This window comes from Mustela nivalis (assembly GCF_964662115.1).
Source record: "Mustela nivalis genome assembly, chromosome: 13".
Taxonomy (NCBI): Eukaryota; Metazoa; Chordata; class Mammalia; order Carnivora; family Mustelidae; genus Mustela; species Mustela nivalis.
This window is the reverse complement of record NC_139032.1, coordinates 9,304,791-9,330,679: the sequence shown is the minus strand read 5'-3', so window position 1 is coordinate 9,330,679 and position 25,889 is coordinate 9,304,791. Positions and strand designations below refer to the sequence as shown.

The 25,889-nt window shown below is 45.5% G+C and overlaps 1 protein-coding gene across 4 annotated transcripts in view; it reads left to right on the top strand.

The window, feature by feature from the left end:
* The window catches only part of DMRT1 (doublesex and mab-3 related transcription factor 1), a 107,305-nt gene that overhangs the window by 38,847 nt on the left and 42,569 nt on the right, over window positions 1–25,889 (top strand). For 2 of the 4 annotated variants that reach the window (XM_082696627.1, XM_082696629.1), the window contains exons 3-4: window positions 4,375–4,658; window positions 24,696–24,843. In XM_082696627.1, the coding sequence (XP_082552753.1) occupies window positions 4,375–4,658; window positions 24,696–24,843 (432 nt within the window). The remainder of the gene's footprint in view (window positions 1–4,374; window positions 4,659–24,695; window positions 24,844–25,889) is intronic. The other 2 variants (XM_082696628.1, XM_082696630.1) reach the window with 1 other exon arrangement.

Below are 25,889 nucleotides of genomic sequence, written 5' to 3'. Positions count from 1 at the left end.
AGAGTGGGGGGTGAGGGGCAGAGGGAGAGGGAAAGAGAGAAACCGAAGCAGGCTCCATGCCCATACTCACAACTCTGAGATCATGACCAGAGCCACATCAAGAATTGGATGCTTAACAAACTGAGCCACGAGGCATCCCTGAAATGTCACTTAAGAGTAATTAAACATTTTAGGATTGGAAAATATTAAGGCATCTCTTCTTAAAGAGCTCAAATGATTTTTATTATTTGAATACTGGTATGAAATGAAGCTTTTCCAACATGTATCTTAATTTATTCTATATTTGAAAGAAGAAATAAAATATGGGTGGGTGGGAAGTGATGGCATCAGTAGCTAATGACAGTCTGCTATAGCAAAGCAAATCCTTGCTCTGACCTGACATAGCATGTCATTTGAGGTTCCCTGTGCAGTTTGTTCAGGCCATCCTCTTGTTGCCTTGAGAATTATTACCAGCATCATTTTGTTGCTGGTTAGAGCTGAGACCTGCTGAAAGATCCTGACTGAGTTGTGATGCAGAAATTCATGAACCCGTGTCCATAGAATGCTAGTGTTCTTGGGGTTCTATTTAACTCTTTATTCACTAAAGTACTTTGTTTTCTGTATTGAGAACCCTTGCTTTTGAAGGGCAGGTCGTAAGGGGTATCCAGGTTTTTCACTGTGGGGACACAGATGAACATCTAAAATGCCTTCCTAAATGTCTGAGACTGTGTATGGATGTCCCATCACTGCTTGTGACTGAGTGGTTAAGACAATGTCATTCGTGATATATCAGATAAAGGGCTTAGAATCCAAAACCTATAAAGAACTTATCAAACTCAACACCCAAAAAAAACAAAAAATCTTGTCAGGAAATGGGCAGAAGACATGAACAGACATTTCTCCAAAGAAGACATACAGATGGCCAACAGACATGGAAAAACGCTCAGCATCGCTTGGCATTGGGGAAATACAAATCAAAACTGCAACAAGATAATACCTCCCACCAGTCAGAATGGCTAAAATGAACAACTCAGAAACTAACAGATGCAGAGAAAGGGGACTCTCCTCCACTGTTGGTGGGAATGCAAACGGAGGCAGCCATTTTGGAAAAGAGTATGGAAGTTCCTCAGAAAATTAAAAATAAAACTTTCCTCTGTCCCAGTCACTGCACTACTAGGTATTTATTCTTGTATCGCAGAGGATACAAACATAGTGACTCAAAGGGTCATGTGCACCCCAATGTTTATAGAGCAATGTCCATAATAACCAAATTGTGGAAAGAACCCAGATGTCCCATTAACAGATAAAGAAAATGTGGTATATATACACATATACACACACACATATGTACGTACGTATGTACGTACATACATACGTACAATGGACTAGTATGCAGCCATCAGAAAGAATGAAATCTTGCCATTTGCAATGACATAGATGGAACTAGAGGGTATTATGCTAAGCAAAATAAGTCAGAGAAAGACAAATACCATATGATTTCACTCCTGTGGAATTTAAGAAACGAAACAGATGAACATGGGGGAAAGGAAGGAAAAATAAGATAAAAATAGAGAGGGAGACTAACCATATGAGACTCTTAACTCTAGGAAACAAACTGAGGATTACTGGAGGGGAGGTATGTGGGGAGGCTGGGGTAACTGGGTGATGGGCATTAAGGAGGGCATGTGATGTAATGGGCTCTGGGCGTTATACCCAACTGATAAATCACTAAATTCTGCCCCTGAAACTAATGTTAGGCTATATGTTAAGTAAATCTAATTTAAAAAATTTTAAAAAGTATATGTCATTCATTCTCTGATTTAAATACCCATACAACTTGTCATTTTTGTAAAACTTAAATTGCTAATTTAATCAGGAAACCAATGAAGACACAACATTAAACACTTGAATTAGCTACTGAAAACCACCTGTTATGGCATGAGTTTGGTGTTTAAAATAAAAAGTAGGGGAGTTCAGGAGGAGAGAACAGGCATGGGTCTTCTCTCGATGCGGTGTAGAATAACAAAACTGGAATTTCTCATCTCACCATCTGGGAAGAGGAGAGAAGAAAGGGAAGAATTATAATGAAAATTGGATTGACAGAACATTGGCAGGAGCTTAAGGGGATGGATTTGGTGTTCTTTGAGAGAAAAGAGACGTTAGTACTGACTTTGAAATGAGGTTGTAAAACAGAACTTGTACCTTTTTATATTTTCTTTTTCCCCTTCCACATTTAGCCAGTGGACATCTGAGCATCTGCTCTGGGCCATGTGTTGACTCTGGGGAATTTCTGTCCACTGGCTTCTCCCCACTTATCTATGCTCAACCCTTCTCTGTGGTTTAAAAATGAGATAACATCTTATTAGGAGCTTCTCTGTCTTCCTCACATTTATTTTGATGCCTGGCTACTCGGAAAACCATTACGCCTTGATCCCTTCTGCAAATACTGACCACTGCATGACCTGCACTGCTAGATACGGGGACGCGCAGGTGAACCCGGAGGCGTGCTGCCTGCTTGCTGGACCAGCACTCTGGTGAAGAGAAGGCTGTCCGTGCTCATGTGGTCTGTCTGTCTCATTGTTTACTTGCTCCTTGATCTCTTGGAAGCTCCTGCTCCTCCCACTGTGCAAAAACCACAAGGCCCTGAAGACTTACCTAGTCCTCGGTTGGTCTTTTCCAGAACTGATTTGCTTGATGTCTTAGCTGCAGTTGACAAGGCATCCTGGCCCCTCCAGGATCCCCATCAACTTTGGCCTGTGTGACGTTGTGTTCTTTCCTCCGTTGTCCCAGTTCTACCCCCAGATCCTTTCTCTTCTCCTAGAACACACTGTTTTTTAACAATTCCCTCCTCCCCTCCCCAGAGGCAGCCGGCACCTCCTGGGTGCCTGGATCCCTGCTGTCAGCCTCCTCTCTGCCAGGAGTGCACTTTCTCACCCTCCCCAGTAGCCTGCACGTGCCTCCAGCATCTCCTCTATTCAGCAGAACCCACCATCTCCCTCTCCCTTGCCACACCAGGCTTCTCCCTCTCCCCAGACCGCCCCTCCAGGTCTGCTGAGTTGTCTCCCCATGCATGGCACAGGTCCCTCACTTCAGTTTGCAGACTTCAGGGTTCTCTTTCTGCTTGTCCTAAGACTGCCATCAGGTAAATCACTCTGCAACACAGATCGGACCATGAGCTCCTGGCTTGGAAATCATCTGAGGACCGGCCGTACCCTGCAGGGTCTGAAGAGGCTTCCCCACCCCTCACTCCAGCTCCACTTTTCCCCATTCCCTGCACCCAGTTCTTCAACCCCACTGTCCTGTCCAGCACTCCCAAGCCCTCCCCCTTTCCTGCTCCTAGTCTTTTGTCCTTGTTGACGCCTCTTTCTGCTCCTCCATTAAAGGGCAGCTGGTGTACAGTTTTCTTCCCCAAGATCTCTGTGATCTTTTCTAGGCTGCAGGTCATCTTCCCAGTCTTTGGGTTTCCATAAAAGTTTCTGGGTCTTCCTGTGTGATCATCCTTGCTGTTATTTGTAATCCCATCACATGTTTCACCCTCGACTGTAGACTTCCTGGGGAGGGGCATCCTGACACCTTGCGGCCATTTCAGGCACGTGGACCCACTCTTTGAACATTCTTTAATGGATGTGCTTTGGAGAGATGACTTAGAAGTCTCCTTGTTTATTACCATCGACACAATTTAATATCTAGACCCAGGGTTGAGAATCTGTAGCCTTTAGGTTGCTTCGGCCCAATGTCTGCGCTCATGAATAAAGTTTTATTGCAACACAGCCACTGCAGCTGAATGGCTCACAAAGCCTGAAATAGTTAAGAACTGACCTTTTACAGAAGAAGTTTGTCTTCCCCAGTATATACCATTGTCCAGACTCCTGAAGGATACAGTATCCGCTGTGGAAGGAAGTGAAGGAAACAATGTTTGCTTCAACTCTTAGCCTTTCACTTTGGCTCTTTGACATATCAGTGTGACTGCTATAGTTAGGGCAGTGGGATTTTTCTATTTATTTAGAGTGAAGTGCAATTAATTTTGTTGTAGAAATGATACAGACAGCCAAGTTAACTAGAGTTGCTCTCTAATTTCTTGATGTTAGAATAGGATTCTCTGGGGAGAAGTTAAATCTGGTCAAGCTTTATGTTAGTAAAATGTTTTTGGTATTCTCAGTAAAAAGAACTGACCAGCAAGGGTGGCCCAGCTGTGTTACTCGTTTGGCCAGCCTTAGACACTTATCCTGTATTTCAGCCCTAGGAGGAAGCAGCGTGTTCCAGACCCTTCCCCTACCCCTTTGGAGATGAGGAAGGCCATAGGCGGCCAGGGTTTTGAGTAAAAGTTTTGTGGACCGCCCCCTCACCCCCGCTCCCGCATTTAATACTGTATGGTCTTTTTGTCTTTCTTTCTAGAGGGACGCATGGTCATCCAGGATATTCCTGCTGTCACCAGCAGAGGGCACGTGGAGAACACACCTGACCTGGTGTCTGACTCCACCTACTACAGCAGCTTCTACCAGCCGTCTCTGTTCCCTTACTACAACAATCTGTACAATTACCCGCAGTACTCCATGGCCTTGGCTGCGGATTCCTCTTCTGGGGACGTGGGAAGCCCCCTTGGCGGGTCCCCCGTGAAGAACAGCCTTCGGAGTCTCCCAGCACCTTATGTGCCTGGGCAGACAGGAAACCAGTGGCAGGTAAGGCATTACCCAGAGCGACTGGATGTGTCGAGAGCACACACAGACGTACCCATGACCAGCTCACACATGTGTTTGCACGTTATGCCAATGTTGTGAGGGGTTCACACTCCCATGATGTCATGTGACCCCAGAGGTTGGCTGCAGGAATTGTAAGGGAGTATGCTTGTATTCGTTTGCGTTTGAAGTTTTACTTTTCTCATTTTATTTTTCACTATCATTTTATATAAAGACCCCATTGGGTAGAGTCAGATTCACAAGGGGTTCACTGTGTGAGGTCTCTCCCCCTCCAGGCTCATCATCCCCACTTTCTTTGAGCAGCTTAGAACATGGTGGGTGCAGCCTTCTGGCTGGCAGTAATGTTAGTGATGAATTAGCACCTTGGGAGGGAGAAGGGTTATCATCTGTATGTTTCCGTGGAAGCAAGGTAAGAAAAGGAATTAGATCACTGTCATTCTGGGCCAAATTGTTGGTTTTTGTTTTTGTTTTTGTTTTTTTAAGTTGGAAATGAAGATCATCAGTCATACTCAGTGTACAACCAAGAACTTTTATTTTTTTTTAAATATTTTATTTATTTAATTGATACAGAGAGACAGTTAGAGAGGGAACACAAGCAGGGGAAGTGGGAGAGGGAGAAACAGGCTTCCCGCTGAGCAGGGAGCCCAATGTGGGGCTTGATCCCAGGACCCTGGGATCATTACCTGAGCCAAAGGCAGACGCTTAACTACTGAGCCACCCAGGTACCCCTAACCAAGAACTTTTAAATTAACATCTCAGGTAAAAGAAAGCGTTTTGCATTGTCAGGAAAGGAGTGTTGTACCAGAAGCTGTCCTGCTTCTTCAGCTTTAACCATTTCAATCCTAGAGTACGTGTGAGGCAGGTGGAGGCAGGGAAAGCGTTCCCAGGCTGGGTCCCCCTGCTGCAGGAGTGTGGACACACAGGTGCTGACACTCACCCCCGCCGAGCCCCCTCTGACCTCAGTGTTAGGATTGTGGGAGAATGTATTTTGGGTATGTTTACCATGTTCAGGTTTTGTCAGTGGGGCTTCCAGCACAATGGAGAGACATATTTGGGAGTTCAGGGCAAATCTTTGACCTTCTTATGTGCACCTTAAAAAAAGGTGAGTTGAACTTTTCCTCTGAGCAATTCTATTCTATTTTGCATTTTTTAGGTGTGGGGAAGTTCTTAATATTCACGCCTCCCCACTTTGTGGATTCTCTCATTACAATTTGGGATCAAACCTCTTCAGCTCATCAGTATGTCTGCTGTAATCCGCTGGGCTACACATTTTCATGTTTTCAACACATTTTATTTTTTAGAATCATACTTTTTAAGAAGAGACCTTACAGCCTTGTAAGTGTGAGAACTCAGAGTAACACGCAGTAGAGGAAGTGCAGTGATCTATGGATCAGTCAGCCTGGACCCCTGCAAGCTTCTCCACATGCCGGCTGGACTTTATTAGTAGGGGCAGGTTTTAGGTTGATTTCTATCAGAGACTCTCTTCTCTGGAAGGAGAAAGATGTATCTTGTAATTCTGAAAAAAACAAAAAACCAAAAATACAGTGCAGCCTGTAGATTCCGGGAAGCAGGGACTACTACTGAAGTGTCCTGGTTTCCTGGCTACTTCCAGGATTTAAGGATAAAGTAGGAAGGTGAGCCTATTGCTTATGAGAAAACGGATGAGCAAAAAACATCTTAAGTGTGTTCTGAGCGAAAGCTGGTGAGCTCATGATCAGCTTTAGAGCGAAGTCTAACATCTGCTTCATCAGATTCGTTCAGCAGGCGTAAGATGGGAGCTGGCGTATGATGCTTGACACCCTAATGTCTTCTTACTCCACCTGGAAAACCTGGGAATGGAGTGACAGAGGTCTTGGATTTCCTTGGAGGACTCTTGCCAAGTCCCTCCCTCCCAGGGACAGCCAAGAGGAGACAGGCTCCCTCAGCCATCTTCCTTGCCTGGTCTTGGAGAGACATCTCAGGTGCTATGTGCAAGGAGAGAGTACCCCTAGGGCAAGTTCCTGCACCCTGGCTAGCAAAGCGGGAAGGAAGAACTGTGCCCAAACTTTCTTCATCCTGTGGGGCCAGGCAGCTTTGAGGCTATTCATGCTTTCTCTTGCACCATCACCTATGGAGAGAGGTTTCCCTGGTTAGCTGCCCAGGAGAGATGCCAAGACATCGTGTAACATATATGTTTATTTTCTAAGGAGGCTGGGCTTAATTTCTTTCCTAGCCAGTCGCCATTGGTAATCTGTTCTCATATAACAAATTATTTTTGCAGAACCAGGTCCTTTTCTGCTGCTGTAGTTGATTCCCATTCCTCTTAGTAAGTAATAGCACCAGTGATGACAGCCAGTTTTTGCTGGCCAGTGAGTCCTTCTCAAGACCTCAGGAAGCAGATCATGTTGTCTCCTCTTTAGAGAGAAGGACATTGAGACTCAGGGCTGACTTAGCTAAGGTCACACAGCACCAGACAGGAGAGCTGGAGTTCTGGCTCCACAGAGTTTCTCATCACTAGTTACTGTTGGGTCTGCCAAAAACTCAGGGCCACGGAAACCACCATCAATTAATATGAACATTAAGGCCACCCTGTTTAGAATTTCTACCCAAGTGCTTTGCTTTTTACTGGGGATCTTCTTGGAACGCTCTTCTGATTTTCTTTCTTCACTCATGGAGGTTGGAATTAGGCAGAAACTTCCAGAGTGGTCTGGATGTGTGGTTACTTCAGATGGCTGAGAATGGGACCTCTGAAGCTTTCCTGAAATATGCTATCTTGGCAGTTAAGTGTTTAAAATATGCTGAGTTCCCTGCTGTCTGAAAGTTGTTTTTGGAATCTGCATACAACTTTCCTTTGACTATGATTATCAGTAAAGCATATTTAGGTGCACCTGGCAATGTGTCTGTAACCTAGAAAATGATCCTAATGATTGCGACAAGGGAACTTGACCATAGGGCTTCTCCATTCCCTCTAAGTCTGATGCCGTAGGAGTCTGGATTAACCTTATGACCAGATATAAACACAAGCTTGACTTACAACTTTGGTGTGAGACAGGCAAAAAGTAGTTCTTTTGGAAATAAACTCCTAACATCTAAAATGCAAGAGCTGGGGCGCCTGGGTGGCTCAATGGGTTTAGCCTCTGCCTTCGGCTCAGGTCATGATCTCAGGGTCCTGGGATTGAGCCCTGCATTGGCCTCTATGCTCAGCGGGGAGCCTATTTCTCCCTCTCTCTCTGCCTGCCTCTCTGCCTACTTGTAATTTCTCTCTCTGTCAAATAAATAAATAAATAAAAATCTAAAAAAATAAAATAAAATGCAAGAGCCTATAGAGATGCAAGCCATCAGTTTGCAAAGTGGCAGGTGACCATCAAGCCAGTGACGATCAGAGCTGCAGTGGGTCCTGTTCGGTTCCAGTTCAGCCCATCCTGCTGCAGAGAAAATGGAGATCCAGAGCAGAAAGGATTCACTCTGTACCCACAGTCAGTGATGGCAGAGGCTGGATTGACAGCTAGGTCTGTTGGATTAGAGGAACCTGGAGTCTCGTGCTGGAACATCTATATTCGTTTCTAATGTGTGATTCAACTGTTCTTGAAGCTTTGAGCAAAATACAAAACAGCCTTTGAATCTCTGTGTTTTTGTCTGTGAAGTGGGCATAGTCCTGCCTTCATTGTTGCCTGGATACGCAGTGGTAGTGCACCTGCAGTGAGGAGATTACTGCAGGGGAAGCTTCTATGCACACCAAGGGCCGTGCCAGCGTGAACCACAGTGACCTGTTTTCATTAAGCATTATTTTTTTTAAATCTACCCATTTTTAGTCTTCTGTTCATATGTATTTTACTTAGTTATCTCAGATCCCCTCTGTAACAAGATACAGAATACATAAGGCACATTTTAGTTGCTGTTAAAAGACTGACATGTGAGTAGGGGCCAAGTATGAAAGTATTGGGAATAATTTTTATCAGGGTTGGGGGAGAAAGAATGTGTTCCACTTAGCAAAGAGAAAACCAAAAGCCTAGACAATGATTATAATGATGCAACATACGTTTAAGATGTGTAAGTTATAGAGAAGTATTAATTAAATAGTGAACACCTTCAAGCAGTACTTACAAGTAGTAAGTGTTACTGCTATTTATAAGAACTGGATCACTCACTCCTTTTGTTTTTTTAAAAGATTCTATTTATTTATTTATTTATTTATTTGACAGAGAGAGAGAGAGAGAGAGACCACGAGAGAGGGAACACAAGCAGGGAGAGTAGGGGAGGGAGAAGCAGGCTTCCCGCTGAGCAGGGAGCCCGATGTGCGACTTGATCCCAGGACCCTGGGATCATGACCTGAGCAGAAGATAGACTCTTACTGATTGAGCCACCCAGGCGCCCTGGACGACTCACTTCCTAAACCAAGTTGTTAGGGCAGGCGTGTATGGAACAGCCATCTGAGCTGTGGCCCCACAGTTTCGGAAAGGTGCCCTGGCTCTGTTCTTTGGGCCATGCCCTGTGCCCTCCTGGTGGAAGCTTCCTAGGGGAGGGCAGCATGTGGGTGCTCCCATGCCTGTCGTCATGTTCTTCATCTCCTTTGTGGCAGGTGTCCCACATGTGCATCTGGAGAGCCCCACACTAGCTTCTGTCTGCATCTTCTCTTAGTCAGACCCTGGCTCCGCCTCAAGGGCCCAAACCTTTGGCAGCATCTCCTCTATCTACCTTCTTGACTTGCTGCTAGGAGCTGACTTCCTTCCTCACTCCTCGCCAGAGCAAGCCACGGTTCCGTTTGTTATCCTCCTCCCCTTGTTGCTCGGTGGATCAGTATGTGTTGAGGGAGCAAGACATGTTTCTCAACAAAGAGCTGACTTTTTGACTCCTAGAAAGAACTGACAGAACTGCAGATCAGCATCATTTTTTAAAGCTAGTCTTCTAAGAGATCAGTAGGGAGGGCATTGAGTTACTTGCAGAAAGAAATCATTCACTTTTTATTGTAAAGCTGAGCACCTACTACGTGCAAAATCTACTAAAAGAAATAGAGCAGCGTAGTAGGTCAACATCCCAGCATCTCAGGCCTCTTCCGTGTGCATGCCCTGCATGCTGAGAGCTGCTGTAATCGCCTCAGGGTCTGCCTCCAGCCTCTGGAGATTTGTGGCCCAATCACAGATTCCTGTCCTGCTGTGAAACAGGAATAACATTTGTGACACTGGAACAGACTCACGATGAATGGCTAGTTCTGCTGACCAGCAGCTCAATTTCACTTCTGCATTTAATTGCCTGCAAAAGCTGTTTATTGCCTTGTGCACTCCTCCACAGCAACATTATCTCTTAAATAAACATGTTGTACCAGGTTGACAAGGGAGAAGTACATATCAAGTGAGCAGAAATAAATAGGGGAGGACTGGGGTCTCCTTTCGGTCCCTCTGGCAGGCGGCCTCTGGATTGCTTTGCAGAAGCTGGGGCCACCAATGTGTAGACTCCCAGGCAGACTCCCATTTGGAACACAGTTCTGGTGCCGTCACAGTGGCAACGCGGGTGATTTTGTTCATTCAGGTGGTTATTTTGGGCCCAATCTGAAGTGTCTTAGCCCATGTATGCTGATGCCTCTCACTGGGTGTGTTCGCTTATTAGATAAGCAGGCACGGAGAGCCTGCTGTGTGGTAGGCATCTGCCACTGAATCAGACAAACATGCGAAATGCAGGTCTTGGGGGGGAATCGTGCTGTTGTCACCTGGACAAAGTGACAGGAACTTGAGGGTCATCTAAGTAGCCCTGTGTTTGAAACTGAGCTACAAGCAGGAAGGAAAGCTGATTCCGGCATCTGGAGCTTGGAGCTTGGAGAAGGTGCCCCCTTGTGAGCATTCCTGGGATGGCCCTCTAGCACCTTCCATGGGAGGGGGAGTGCAGCAGGGCCACGCAGGGCCTTACAGAAGCCCCTGCACTTTGATGGTCTAGGTCCTACAACAAGCAGCCCCATGGGGCCCTTTTCACACTGCCTCCTCTTTTCATTCGAGTTGCTCAGCTTCAGAACAACGTGTTAGCGAAAAGATTAAGAGGAAGTGACTTCTGGAGCTTGCGCTATGTGGGGGCAGCCAGCAGCCCCTCCCCACCTCCTAGAAGTCCCACAGGAGGGCCCAGTGGGGGTGCGGGTGGCTTAAATCTGGCTCTTGTTCCCAGGGAGACAGTTCTCATTAACAGTCAGTATTTTAAAATACTCTTAAACCTAAAAAACAGTGTTCAGAGAAAAGGAAGTAGAATGTAAAATCCATGTCAGCTTTTAAGGTTTAACAGACTTGAGATCCATTCTTTGTTTGCCCCGGGCCACCAAGCTGTACCATCAGGGACCCCAGGGTGACACACATCTGGCCACCTCAGATTCCAGGTTAGGTCTGAGCTGAGGAGGCTGAAGGGATCAGTGGAACTCGGCTGGGTACAGGGGAGCCAGGACCCGGCACTGGGCCCTCTACCCTTGCTCAGGGTCTCTCTCCCCAAACAAGTCTTGTGATTGCCGGGGCTGCCTTCTCCAAACTGTCCCATGCCAGCCGGTAAAACTAGCCGACGCCTCTCCTCTTAGAGCAAGCTGGGTATTGGCCCCTGTCTGTTGGTGGGTGGACGCGGACTGCCTGTTTTCTCAAGAAAGAAACACCGGCAAAGTTTGCCAGCACACACACAAGGAAAGTTTGTGAGAGCAGATACCATTTAAAATATTTCAAGCAGTTTCTTTCCTTAGGAAAAGGTAATTTCAATAGATTCAGTATTTGCCTGAGGCTGTTAGGGCTAACAACCTTTATTTGGTTTTTAAAGGAGAATTAGAGAGATTTAAGTTCATGTTGATTGAAAGTGTGACAGGTTCTGGGGAGATGGGGTATATTTATTTCGTATCTGACCACTTCCTTGAAATCTGTAGTTTTGATCATTTTGTTGTTGCTTATTTTGGGGTATCCAGGATAGATGCAGAAAAATGGTGGTACTGCTGTTTCCCCCCAGATGCCCCCAGTTCTCATATATGTTCCTGGTGCATTATTCAGTTCCGATACCTGCAGCGGATATTAGAGTCATCTTATTTTACTGGGAATGTGTCTAGTGCTTTACTGTCCTCCGTGAGGGTTGTTGTTACCTGTGCTGGTTTTTACAGAGAAATGAGAAAAGAAGGACAAGGGAATTTTTCATAAAGCTCAATTACTCAATTCAAAAAATTGCTTTTAGGGGCGCCTGGCTGGCTCAGCCGGTAAAGCATGCAACTCTTTATCTCAGGGTCGTGAGTTCAAATCCCACACTGGGCGAAGAGCTTACCTTAACAAAACATTTTTTAAATTGTTTTTATTGAGACTATGCTCTCCAACGTTTTTTGAAAATAAAATGATTCTATGAGGTGGCAGGATTTCTTTTGTGTAAATGCCCTCACTCAGCACCATCCCTGCCCCTCCCCGTCTCTGTCTCTTCTCCATCTTACGAGCCTGCAGTCCAGAGAGAGTCTGGAAACCTGCGTCAGTCACTGTGTGTCACCATGACAACAGCAGGGTTCCCTGGGTCTTCTGCTGCTGCTTTTAGGGATTGTGTCCACTTTACACGCTGCTTAACTCTTTGCGGACAGAGTGGTTTAGTCTCCTTCTTCCTTTCTGCGGCAGCTCTGTGAACATCCAGCATTTTGTGGGACTCCTTCCCATGAACCCCAGGTAGGCTCTGCTGTCTGGCTCAGTGAGGACTCAGGACTCGGCCAGGTCAGGGGGTCAGTCTCAGAGAATCTTCTCTTTAAGGAAACACAGAAGTCCCCACAGACCTCAGGAAGTTTAAAGCCAGAGAAGGGAAGGCATGCGGCTTCTCCAAGTTTGGGGCTACCTTGCCTTTGCTGTGAACTTCCCCTTCAGAAGCCTGTCAAATCTTCGTCGCATTTATACCTTTCTGAAGCATACCTCCTCCCAAGATTCTTCTCTTGGAAGGAGAGGATAATGGCTCCGGCCCTCAGGGGCCTTCTCAGCACAGTCCTGCTCCTGCAGGCAGCACGAGCCCTGAGGCCTGCATGAGTGCAGCCCCCACTCCCTGCCTCTCAGCAATCATCAGCGATGGGCATGGTGGTCAGCATCTGGGGTTTATTGCTTCCTTCTTGAAGGACTTGCTGATTTGTCTCAAAGATGATGAAGGCTTCGTGGCCTTCATGCTTCTGAGCCTGCAGTGAGGGCACTGTGGGAAGGAATTGGTGCCTCGGGGAGGGGGGGGTGTGCTCTGGGCCTGAACAGAGCTGAGTGAGGCGGTGGGCATTTTGGAAGCTGCACCCGGAGAGATGGTGAGAGGTGGGCTGAGGGTTCTCTCCTAAGGGCGGCAGGGCACAGGGCGGGCATTTATGACAAGTGTTTTGGTGCAGATGACAGAAGAGATAGAAGTGGCCTCTGGAAACCTGGCCCTGGGGGCGGGCAGTGCTGACCAGGGACTGGGCCCTTAACATCCTGAGGTGCTGTTTGATAGCCTGCAGGGAGCAGTCCAGCAGCATCCAGGCAGCCCCCGTGTTTAGGGGGGCTCAGGTGTCTAGGAACCTGGGAAGACTCTGGTACATGCAGGTTCATGTCCGTTCTAACACAAGTTTAGTGTCACCTGGATGGAGCTGGAAAACCCTGCACAGTGCTGGGGTACCCCGGGGACTGCTCTGTATGCAGTTGGGGGCAGAAAGAAATACATTATTGGTCTGTTGCAAGATTTTTACATAACCTGATCTCTGACACAGTAGCACCAGGTTAGTAAAGAATCCAGTAATTTGGGGATTCTGTAGTCTGCTTGAACATCAGATAATTAGATCACAGTTCTTAAAAGCTTTCAGGTTTGATTTGGTTGGGCTAATGGCCAAAATCTTATCTGTTTATATTTGCCCTTTTAGCTTACATTTTTTCCTAAGCAATGTGAATGTGATACAAAATCAGCTGCTTTTCAGAGTGTTTAAGTACATGGCTGGGTGAGGCTCAAATTTCTTGCAAGCCCATTTTATATGGCTTGCTAAGTGTCCCTCCTTAATTGAAATAAAGACCGAAATCAAGGGAATGCATGGGAGAGGCTAGTTTGCCCTATTTTTAGAAAACTGTATTAGGAATATGACAGTAGAAAGGTTGAAAGAACAGGGTCACAAAACATCTCTGGGGCACCTGGTTGGCCGGCTGGATTGGTAGAATGTGTTACTCTTGATCTTGAGGTTTTAAGTTTGAGCCGCACATTGTTGGGTATACAGGTTACTTAATAAAATCTTCCCCCAAAAATCTCCACCGTATTACAGAGAGTGTATGAGAAATGCATTCACCCATTCATCATTACCGTTCATGTACTGAGTCCCAGCTCTGCCCCTGGCACTGTGCTAGCCTCGCTCACCACCCCCAGGGATAGGTCGCAGGGAAGTGGATTACAGGAGTACCAGAGGACATACGGAGTTCTCAGGTGCTGCTGTGACTGAACCTGGAGCTCTCCTGAGGAGGGCAGTGGAGATGTCGTCCCTGTGCAGTGGTGTGCGGGGGCGGGGGGAGGCTGCGGTCTCATCACCGCTGTTGTTGAGAACGGCCACTGGATGGTGACAATTCAAAGCAGATTGACTTAAACGAGTTTTACTACCTTTTTTTTTTTTTTTTTTAAGTCATTTTAGAGTAAGAGAGCGTGGGGGTGGGGGAACAGGGGCAGGGAGAGAGGATCTCAGGCAGACTCCCTGCTGAGCACAAATCCCAACATGGGATCCCACAAGCCTTGAGATCATGACCTGAGCCAAAATCCGGTTGGGTGCTTAACCGACGATCCACCCAGGTGCCCAGTGACTTTTATTAATTTTTAACCGCTCTCTGCAGAGAGGAGACCCCCGGTCTGAGCACCCCCAGGACAGGTTGCTCCCAGGGCCCTGTGGCATCACCCTGGTCATGCACAGCCTCTGGCGAGGGGGTTCATAAGAAGAAAGAGAAACCGGGGAAAAGGGATTATGTCCTTATTTTGTTTTTTACATCTCTTCATCTCATTCCTTCTCATGAGCATTCTTTTTGGCAGTGAGTCATTCTTACCAGCCAGTCCTGGGAGAATGCAGGAGGACAAAATAATCCCGTCTTGAGTAATGCTATGGGCTCTGAAAAATGTGAAGGCACATTCTTCGCTCTTGCTCTTTTTCTCTCACTCTGTATGTAACAGAGGCAGGGTAGCATCTGGAGTGGGGTTTCCAAAATTTTACGATTTGAAAAGTAGAAAAAATTCAGAGAAGGGAGTTTTCTTTCAAATACCAAGCCAAAGATCCATATATTTAAAAAACTTATGTATGTGATAAAAAGGTTTGTCTGTCTCCCTCTTTTTTAGCAGACTCCTGGCATACCTGGGAAGGGGCACCACAAAAGAGGGGTCCTGGAGTGGGAACATTGCCATCCCGCTAGTGCACCCGTTGGGGGAAGGGAGGGAGAAGGTGCAGCAGGACCGGTGTTGAACAGCCTTACAGTCTGAGCACTTCATATCTGCTGTCTGTTCAGCAGGCAACCCTCAGGGATTGCTACCACATCTGTGGGTAAGAAGATGGACACTCAGGGAGAGGAAGCAACTTGCCAGGATCACATATCTGCTGAGCGTGGGGTTGGCTTTGAGCCAAGGTTTACCTGACTGCAGAGGGCACATCTGTTCCCTTCTATCTCTGCCTTCCTAGTAGGGCAGCTCACATTCTTGGTTTTTCCTGCAAGAAGCCTTGACAGGTATTATATGATGTTTTCTTATAACTTAGGATAGGTCTTATCAGATCTTAGAGGATGTAACATACCTTAGGTGATGTTTTCCGAGACTGGTTATACTAGAGAAAGTGGAGACTCTTATGTCTTCATAAGATTAACCAAATTTAAATCTCGGAGTTTATTGTCCTTCAGCATGGTTCTGTGGCTCCCCATCCTGTCCCCTCTCCTGCCACTCCCTCTTCTGTACACTTCAGGGAAATAGATTTCTGGTCATTCTTGTGTCATTTTGGTTACTTAGAGGTGGGCTGTCCATCACAGTCTTGGAGTGGCCCTTCCATACCGCTAACCCAGGGGGAGTTGGGCAGACCCATCACCCCTCAGCAGCCTTCCTTTGAATTTTTCATACCAGCTCAGGTGAAGTGTGTGTCTGTGCGTGTGCTCGCGTGTAGAAGCAGGCCCCAGACAGTCTCCCCTTGCCCTCCAAGCAGTCTGTCATGTTCAGTACTCATAAGATACCCTTCACACTGCTGATTTATGCTAAAAGTATCCTAATGTTTCTGACAGCTCATGTGTGACATGAATATAATCCATATTTCTTAGAGCAGCTAATCCAAGTGGCTTATTTCCCGATAATGCTGATAGGGCTATATCTCTTGATGTCACAGCCGTTGAGATTCTGATGGTAACATATTGTTTGTGGGTCACTAGTTTTGTCTAAAACAGTAGGTTGGAACAGAGTAGCAAAGGTTAATTAAGTTTGTCCATCAAGATGGGAACAGATATGGATGCCTCTAACACTTTCGGTCCTAAAATCAAAGTTCCCAAATGTGTGATTATAGGCTCATTTTCCTCTCATTTTCAGACGTTCCCCCTCCGCACAACCCCTACCAAAAAGTTTCTTATTTGATCTTGAAGCAGGGAAAACACAGAAGAACTGGTAAAAGCCAAAGGTAGTGAGGAGGTCTTTATAATCAGACGTCTTAACTTACAGCGGGTAGGGCGGCTAGGGCTAGTCGAGAAGCTTCCAAGGCGGACTTGCTCTGTTTGTATCCTGCTTCTCTGTTTAATCTCTTTATGAGTGGAAGCTGGTCACTTCATCCCCCTGAGCTGTTGGTTCTCCTTATGTTAATGATTATTTCACTGTGAGGACTCCCAGAGAGCAGAGAGGACAGGTCTCTCTAGCATCTCTCAGTGAATTTACTCAATTTTTCTTTCCTTTCCTCCTCTGAAAGTCCATTCGTCCTGTGGTCAAGAACCAACATTTTCTTGGGGTGCCTGGGTGGCTCAGTGGGTTAAAGCCTCTGCCTTTGGCTCAGGTCATGATCCCAGGGTTCTGGGATCGAACCCCACACCGGGCTCTCTGCTCAGCAGGGAGCCTGCTTCCTCCTCTCTCCCTCTCTCTCTGCCTACTTGCAATCTCTATCTGTCAAATAAATAAAATCTTAAAAAAAAAAAAACAACCATTTTCTCAAGAAAATTACTTTAAGAAAGTCGCCATGAGGGGTGCCTGGGTGGCTCAGTGGGTTGAGGCTTTTGATTTAGGCTCAGATTGTGGTCTCAGGGTCCTGAGATCAAGCGCCGAGTAGGGTTTTCTGTTTGGCGGGGAATCTGCTTCCTCCTCCCCCTTCTCTCTCTGCCTGCCTCTCTGCTAACTTGTGATCGCTCTCTGTCAAATAAATAAATAAAATCTTAAAAAAGAAAGAAAGAAAGTCGCTGTCACAAGCCCGCACCGCCTTGCTGAAGAGGGGTTATAATGATTTCAGAGACTCACCATAATCGCCGAAACGGGGAGTCCTGTGTCGAGAGTTACCAGCCTGGTTCTCAAAATGCAGACTTTCCACGCCCTTTTCCACCAGCTACTTTGCTGAAGCTGTGTTTTCTGTTGGCATTCATGTAAATGCTTTTCTGTCTAGCTCTGGAAAACTTCAAGTGGTTTAGATTTGTGAATCAAAACAGATGGAAGTACTGACCCAGGAGTTGGGTAGTCCGGCAGAGATGCGTGGCTTGGGAAGATGAGGGAGGCGCTGGGCTGGCTGTAGCCGAGACTGTGGGCGGGCAGACCGGCACCCCCAGCCCCCTGAAGTGCATCTGAATCTTTCCAGGGTCCAGGAAAGGAACCATTTTATAAAATGGGGTTTTTTCTTGTGGCACCTGTTTTTTGAAAGTCCTTGCTTCCTTTTACCAGATTTATATACCAGTGTCTTTCAAACATTTTAGATAGATCCAGAGTAAGAACTTAATGTTTTATATTGTGATTGAGTTCATGTTTACACATATACACAAACACAAAATGAAACATTTCATACGACAGTTCTCCCTCATACCATAGATAATGAGAGTTCAGATTTTTCTCCTATTTTATTCTATTCAGTTTCATTTGACAGAGACAGAGACAGGGAGAGAGGGAACATAAGCAGGGGGAGTGGAAGAGGGGAAAGCAGACTCCCGACTGAGCAGGGAGCCTGATGCAGGGCTGGATCCCAGGACCCTGGGATCATGACCCGAGCTGAAGGCAGCCACTTAAGGACTGAGCCACCCAGGTGCCCCTGTTTTGTTGTTGCTGTTTGTTTTTGTTTTGTTTTGTTTTGTTTTGATGCTGATCGCAACCTGCTGAATTAGGTCACTTACAGTCACAGTGCTGCGTTTTGGAAAATACTGTCTAAGGAGTAAACCCTGTTCTCTCAACACCACAGATGCACATGGTGAAACCAACCAACTGAGCAGCACAAGTTAAAAATTAATTTGGGTTTTTTTAAATGTGGAAATAATCCTATTTAATTGTTTTGTATAAGGACAAGCATAACAGACCAGTGACAATGTGCTTGTCCTGATCCCTGTAGAGTGTCCACTCCTTAAACTGTGTGTGGGAGTGGTGTGGCTCTTCATGCCCTCTCTGGGCACGAGGGAGTCGAGGGAGGCTTACTGTATGTTCTCACAGTCTGTGTTGGTTCTGTATCTCCAGACGACTTGCTTATTGTTCGGTGATGCATCTTGTGGTGCATCTTATGACTATTTTTCCTGTGTTTTGTATCTGCTGCTGTGAATCCAGACCTGACATCGAGCTCCTTTCCTTCCATTCTTTCTGAGAAGGCACACTCACACAGGTTTCATGTTGCATTTGCCTGTCTTGTCCCAGACTTCCTGGAGCTTGGGGGAATTGTGGGGTTTCAGGTGTCATAGAGGTGTCATTGCTTAACTGATTGTCCTTCCTGCTCTACTGCGTGGCCGTCCTCTTCCTGTTTTTTCTCCCACCTCCTCTCTGAGGAGCCTCCCTTCTGTTTTTGGGCACATAGCTCTTAGCTTCTTCAGCTGACCCTCCGAGCCAGCCCCTTCCCCTATGGCTCACTGGACAGATCTACCCAGGCTTTGGGGGACTCTTTTGCAAGGGCCCGAGGTGGCACAAGGCCAGTCTCGACGTGCTGTCCCCTTGTCTTCCCCGCACTGAGAAGAGACGTGGAGGGCATCCCAGGAACATGAGCCCCAGAGAGAACGCAAGGTGGACACAGCAGAGGAAGTTAAGGCTGGGTTAGAGAAAGCTGACCGCCAGAGGACCCGAGGGACAAGGAGGGAAAAGGGGAAGGACGGGCTGTGTCCCAAGAGTCAGCATTTGCCATGTTGATATTTCAGTCATCTCTGAAATGTGCACATAAGAGCCATCATTTTTAGCTTGTGTATTAAGAAGAATCCTTCCCAGCTGTGATGTGTGGCATCCCAGAGGATGAATGAGGCGTGTGTTTCAGGAGGTGAATGGGCACTTGCCCTTTGGGTAAAGCACATCCGCAGGTGAGGTCTGTGGGCGAGGAAGGCTCACAGGGGGTGGTGAGGGGAGTGTGGGAGCAGGCATCCCATCCAAGGGTTTGAAAAGAAGCTTCTATTAAAGCCGAAGATATCCTTTAATGAGGATGAAAGTCAGCCCCCAGCCTTCACTCCTCACATCACCAGGAGACCTGGAATTCCACAGCGTGTGAAGAGCCCTGCCTTTTTTTCAGAAATACATTTCTGTTCACAAAACCAAAGGTTCATCCCAAATGTGGCTTTTGCGCCTTAAAGAACTATAAAGCACATGGTACTGCCAAGGTTATCTTCTTACTATTCGTTTTAATATCAGGGTTTGCACTTGGGAATTTTATCCTGTACGGTTCTCCAGAAGGCTGTTTCCTTTCCTGGCCAGCCCTGCTTTGCAGCTGAGCGGGGCTCCGTGAACAGCTGGTCCGCGGTGTGGTCTTAGAGACCCCTCTCAGATGGGGCGGGCTCTTCTCTGCAAGATCACGCTCTTCCCGGCCCGGGTGCCCCCAGACAACCAGGGAACAGTATTTAGGATTTTTTTTTTTAAAGGAAGTAGGGTCTTATATTTTTATGTTTTGTTGGGATTTTATTGTAACTATAAAAAAGAGTGACTAAGGTATATAAAAAGAAACCTGTGGTTCAGATTTATTGTGCTGTATGTCCTCAACAGTTTAATAAAAGAAAACCCAAAGCTCTTAGGTGTTCCTCTGGGGTTAATACTAACACCACGCACATTCCCCACCAGCCCAGTTTCTATCTGTGGGTCACACTCTGGTTCAGAGACGTAGAGTGGGTAATAAGATTATAAAACATGTCTCTTGCTTGCCAGCTACCACATGCTAATAGTAATGGGATTCATAATTCACTGGATACTGGGTTTTTAGGTTTTACTTGGTTCGTTTGTTTAATTTAAAGGAACAAAAAAATAAAATCTTGAGAAGAAAACAAGGCTTCCCTGAATAAAGGGGAAAAAATTAGATCCTTTTAGCAGAACTGAACACTGCCTCTAATTTGTGTACAAGTTCTGTCCTCACTTGGCCATTTGAGCCGGAGGTGAGGGGCTGAGCATAAGCAGGGACTAGGGGTGTTTAAAGCAAGTTTTCTCAACCTTGGCACTCTTGAAATGCTGGGTTGGCTAGTTCCTGCTGTGTGGGAGCCATCCTGTGCATCGCATCCCTCTCTGCTCACTAGACGCCCACAGCACACCCTTCCCCGCCCCTCCCCTAGCTGTGACCGGCAGAAGTGTCTCCCCAAGTCACCAGATGTTCCCAGGGGACACACTGCCCCCAGTAAGTACTACTGCTTTCAAGTAAAGCAAGTTTCAAACATTTCCTTGTTTACCCATTTGTCTAATCCCAAAGCAGCCAGGACTGTGGCTTTTGTTTCTTGTTCTTTTTCGGAGGGGGGGGGGCAGTGGTTAGAAGGTAACTAGAAGGGACCTAGCGTTTGAAATCACATTTTGCCATGCCTTGTCCTAAACAAGTCACAATCTGATATTGGCTTCACATTTCAGAGACTTACATACATGCTTAGAAATGCTACGGTTGACCCTTGAAAGGAACAGGTATCAACTGCATGAATCCACTTTTATGCGAATTTATTTCCTGGTCAGTATAACACAGTTCTGTAAATGTGTTTTCTTTTCCTTATGTTTTCTTAATAGTGTTTTATCTCCCTAGCTTAGTTCATTCTAAGGATACTCTTTGTGTGTGTTAATTTTACCATGTTATCAGTAAGACTTCAGTCAACAGCAGATTATTTAATAGTTGAATTTTGGGAGCGTCAGCAGTTACATGTGGATTTTCGACTGCATGGGGAGGTCGATGCCCTCCTCTGTCGTTGAAGAGTCAGCTGTGCGTAGAACCATCCTTCGGTCCAGGTGATCGCATGGATGGTTATTTGTGTTATTCTTCACGTTGAATGTGGCTGATGTGATAAATGGCTCCAGCAAATTCGTATTTAAATAACCTCAATTGGAATCTGGCCCTTCATATCTTTTTCTTTTCCTCGAAGTCTTTTGTAGCTCAGTGATCTTGGGATTCATTTGGGAAATTCAGTGTTTGAGTTCAAATCCCTCAACTCTTAGTTCTAAATAATCCTTGTTATGTGATGCTTTCTAGAAATAGCAGGAATTAAAGGGAAAAATTAACATGCATGGGTTTGAAATTGTTTAGTTTTTGGTAAGCTTTAGTTTAAGGGAAAAAACTCTATAGTTTATTTGAATCTCTGCAAATACAATACAACTTGAGATTGGCTGCAGTTGACCTGTCTGTCAGACTTAACCTTCTGCATTTTTTTAGTTAATACTTGGGGTTTCATACTTCTTGGGGGTGTGGGAAATATGTCAGTACATTTGGGTCACTGGCTGTCAATCTTGACATCACATTAGTATTACCTGGGGAATGGATAAAAAAGATGTGGTCCATATATACAATGGAATATTATGCAGCCATCAGAAAGGATGAATGCCCACCATTGCATCCACATGGATGGAACTGGAGGGGATTCTGCTGAGTGAAATAAGTCAGGCAGAGAAAGACAATTATCATATGGTTTCGTTCATATGTGGAACATAAGAAATGGTGCTGAGGATCATAAGGAAAAGAACGGAAAACTAAATGGGAAGAAATCAGAGAGGAGGACAAACCATGAGAGACTCCAGAAAACAAACTGAGGGTTACAGAAGGGAGGGGCGGGGGGATGGGGTGACCGGGTGGTAGTTATTAGGGAGATCACCTATTGGGATGAGCACAGGGTGTTACATGCAACTAATGAATCGCTGAACTCTACAACAAATACTAATGATGTACTATATGCAGTTACCTGGGGAGCTTTGAAATAGCCCAGGGCCAGGCCACCTCCCAGACCGCTGAAATCAGATACTCTAGTGGTGGAGCGCAGACCTGAGTGCTGGGTGATCTCCTCCCTTTCCTCCAGTGAGAGTGAAGGTTGTAAACCTGTGTACCTTTTTATACATAAAGTTTTATTCGAACATAGCCATGCCCATTCATTTACAGATTGTCAAGAGACCTTCAGGCTTGCAAAGCCTAAAATATTTCCTGTTTGGCCTTTTACCAAAAACATTTGCTGATCCCTGCTCTGGACTCATAGTGAACATTATTCAACATTTTGAAAAGAGGCTTTATACAAATTCAGAGTAAAAGAAAAAAAAAATCCAGCATTTTGCAGAGCCTGCAGGTCTCAAAACCTGTCAGTTTACTTGTATACAGAGAACATTGAAAAGCATTTTCCTTGAAGAACTAACTTGCAGATGTCAAACCAGAAGATGTAACCAGCTTAGCACCTGCTGTGGGTGTCGGGGGAAGCCTCACCATTTGTTGTGATGTTGTGTGTGTTAAAGCTGACAGTTGGCTTCTTGCTCAAAGTTCATTACGTAGACTGCAGGGGACTTCAGGGAGGTCTGTAGAGGCAGCAATGGCTCTTTGATTTGAAGAGAGTTGGAGTTTGGTCTTAGATGGTGGCAGACCTCTGAGAAAATTCCTTTAGCTCTGAGGAATCTCCTGTATAAAAGGAAAAATCATGAAAACTTAACAGTGATATTTACATGATTTCCATCCTCCCTCCATTCAGGTGGAAAGTTGGCAGTGATAAACAGTGGATCAAAAGAGTTTTTTAGAAGGTCCTTTTTTGGTTGTGGGGCCCTGAAGGTGTGAAGTATGAGAAAAAGGATCATTTACTCTAGTCCCTTGTCACCAGCATGAGGTTTCTGAGCCAGAAGGATCAGCATCTCCTGTGCCAGACTGAGGCCCTACCACACTCTTACTGAATCAGAATCTGCTTAGCCCCAGGCCATTTGCATACATATTAAGAGAGCCCTGGGATGCACTGGTATAACCGATATTGGCTTCTGTGCAGTTAAGTGGTCCCTACCCTCCTCAGTGATTTCATGGCCCTTTAATGGCTCTCCTGACCTGGGGTTCTTCATTATGGGCAGGCAGGTTTTCCCTTTTGGCTACTTCCAAGTATAGCCTGCTCAGCCTCTTACTTAATAAGGATTTATGTGATGATAGGAGATGAAAATGGTGTGATTAAACTGGAAGAGATACCAATTAATATGCTTCAGAGAAACACAGTAGGAAGGATAAAGGGAGCTTGCCAGATAAACTTCAATTGAGAGAAAATAATCAATTGGAATACAGTTGTCTTTGTTTTGCCAAGAAGAAGTAATCAACCCATCAGAGCATTCATTTGTTCTGGGGATCACTTGCGAGGGTTGAAAAAGTACACACAGGCCTGTAGTCATTGGAAAATTGTCCAAAATTTAATATTCGTAGATAATCTTGGGGAAGCCCAGTATGTAAAATTGCCCTGCCAGCCTCTGTCATGTTAGTATGAGTTTCTTAATCAAGTAGCATTATTGGATTGAAAAACACGATTTTGAACTTACTCTTTAATTCACGGACAGAGTTGATTTTTCCTGAACATTCCCTTAAATTGAATTTTTAAACAAAGTTAATACCATTGAAATTTAATTTTTTAAATGTAGTATAAATAGGGGTACCTGAGTGGCTCAGTAGGTTAAAGCCTCTGCCTTCGGCTCAGGTCATGATCCCAAAGTCATGGGATCCAGCCCCGAATCGGACTCTCTGCTCAGCAAGGAGCCTGCTTTCCTTCCTCTCTCTGCCTGCCTCTCTGCCTACTTGTGATATCTGTCTGTCAAATAAATAAATAAAATCTTAAACAAAAATGTAGTATAAATAATTGAAGTCTAGCTGTTCTTGCTGGGAAGACAGGATCACATCTCAGTGTCTGTACCAGGGGTCATGCAAGAAATAGAACAGCTCCACAACTTTGTGGAAGTGGGTGGGGGAGCTTCTAAGTCTTCGGGTCACATCACCTTACCTTTAAATGAGAGGTCAGGAAGCAATGGAGAGCTGCTCCATACATAAAAGCTGCCCCAGTGTCCCAAAGTCAGAGTCTCATTTGCCAGTCATGTGTCTACATGACTGCAAAGTCAGCCTTCAATGTCTCCCTGCATGTCCTGTTTGCAGAATCCACATCACCTTAGAGGGTCTGGGAAGTGGAGATCCCAGACTTGGGTTTTTTGCTATAGGGAGAGCATGGAAGGGGGTTGGGAAGAGACGTTGAGGACGGTATTGGGCACGTCATTGCACGAATGGCAACAGCTTACCCTTACACAAGCTTTACGTGTTGTCTTTTTTTTTTTTTTTAATGTTCTTTTTTATATGAACACAGTGAGGTAACCAAAGTGAGATGCCTGTTTTACACGTGAGGGAAAGTGAGGAAGCAAATAACTTGTTTATGGCTAAGTAACTAGACAGAGCTGCAGCAACGTGTTGGCTCCTGGGCCGTGTTGTTCCTCTATTGCTGTGTCCTTTAGTGCTTGTTAACTGAGTATCACGTGACCAAATGGGGCTTCAGGAGTGCTCCAGTAAGGACCCCAAGATAGAAAAGTCACCTAAAGGATGCACAGTTAAGAGTTTCTAGGGTCACTGTGCTAGGGGTGGAGTGCATTTTCATGGTTGAAGATTACTTCCAACAGCAATAGTCTGTTCTCTGAGAGTCAGGCAGTTCTTGTAATCATTGTAAAATGCAACTTTGGGCTCAATGTATTCCTTTCTTTTTTCTCAAGCAGATGAAAAACTCGGAGAACCGCCACGCAGTGAGTTCCCAGTACAGGATGCATTCTTACTACCCGCCTCCCTCCTACCTGGGCCAGAGCGTGTCCCAGATCTTCACTTTCGAGGATGGCCCCTCTTACTCAGAAGCCAAAGCCAGTGGTAGGTGTCTGGATGCACAGCTTGGATTGGGGTGGAGGGAGGATGAGGGGCCAATGCTGGGTCCCTGGACCACTCCGAGGTCTTGCAAGTCAGGAGCTTGTGGGAGCTTACCTTGTGACTCCTCTGTGAGCATCCTTTACAGTATCTCGTTAGGGAATGCTTTCGCTATAATATCACGTCTTTTTGGACTACCTGGAGTGACAAGAATAAAATGAGAGACTCCCATCAGAACCTAAAAAAATGTATTTTCTGGAGGAGCACTGTGAAATACAGGTTCAGAGGAAAATGTGGCTCAAACCCTGATACTTTTGGTGAGGTAATTTCTCTGTATTGAATACTTGTACTGTATTGAAAACTTTTCCATTTCAAAATTGAAGGCATATTCATCTTTTGGGGGAGGAAATGAAATAACTTAATAAAACATTTTTGAATACAATAGATCTCGGAGTTTATGCAGTAGCAATGCAAATAACTCTGATGTAATAGCTTTAAAATAAAAAATGGCTGTTTAATGAACCAAAGCGGTTTGAAATACACAATTCCTCACCTTCAGTTTTAACCTTCTCCCAAGCATTTACACTGTGGTGATGGGCAGGTCTTTTATGACTGCTGTGTTTGTAGGCCCCGTTTTTAAGTTCTTTATATTTAAGCTTTATCTTTTGATCAAGGAAAGTGAGAAGATTACAGTCAAGGCTGTAAGTAAGAATCAGGGTAATAGTGTGTGACCTGCTAGTAAACCAACAGTTGGCCCTTGGCCTGTGCCAAATAAGAAGAGGTTTGTTCTCTGAGTAAGTTGACACTCTACGGAGAACTTGTTTCTTTGTAAAGCAGGCGTTGAGACAACGAGAATCAAAACCATGCTTTGACTTCCAAATTCAGAATAAGAAAGTCTAAAAAAAGCTGGGCAAGTTATGCTTTATATGCCGTACTGAAGTGAAATAGAGGATTTCATTAATGCAGAGCGTAGAGGACAAGAAAACGGATCCGTTGGAACTGAAGAGGGGCTGAAGCACCCGTTACTGACTGCACTTTGACTTTGATTAATG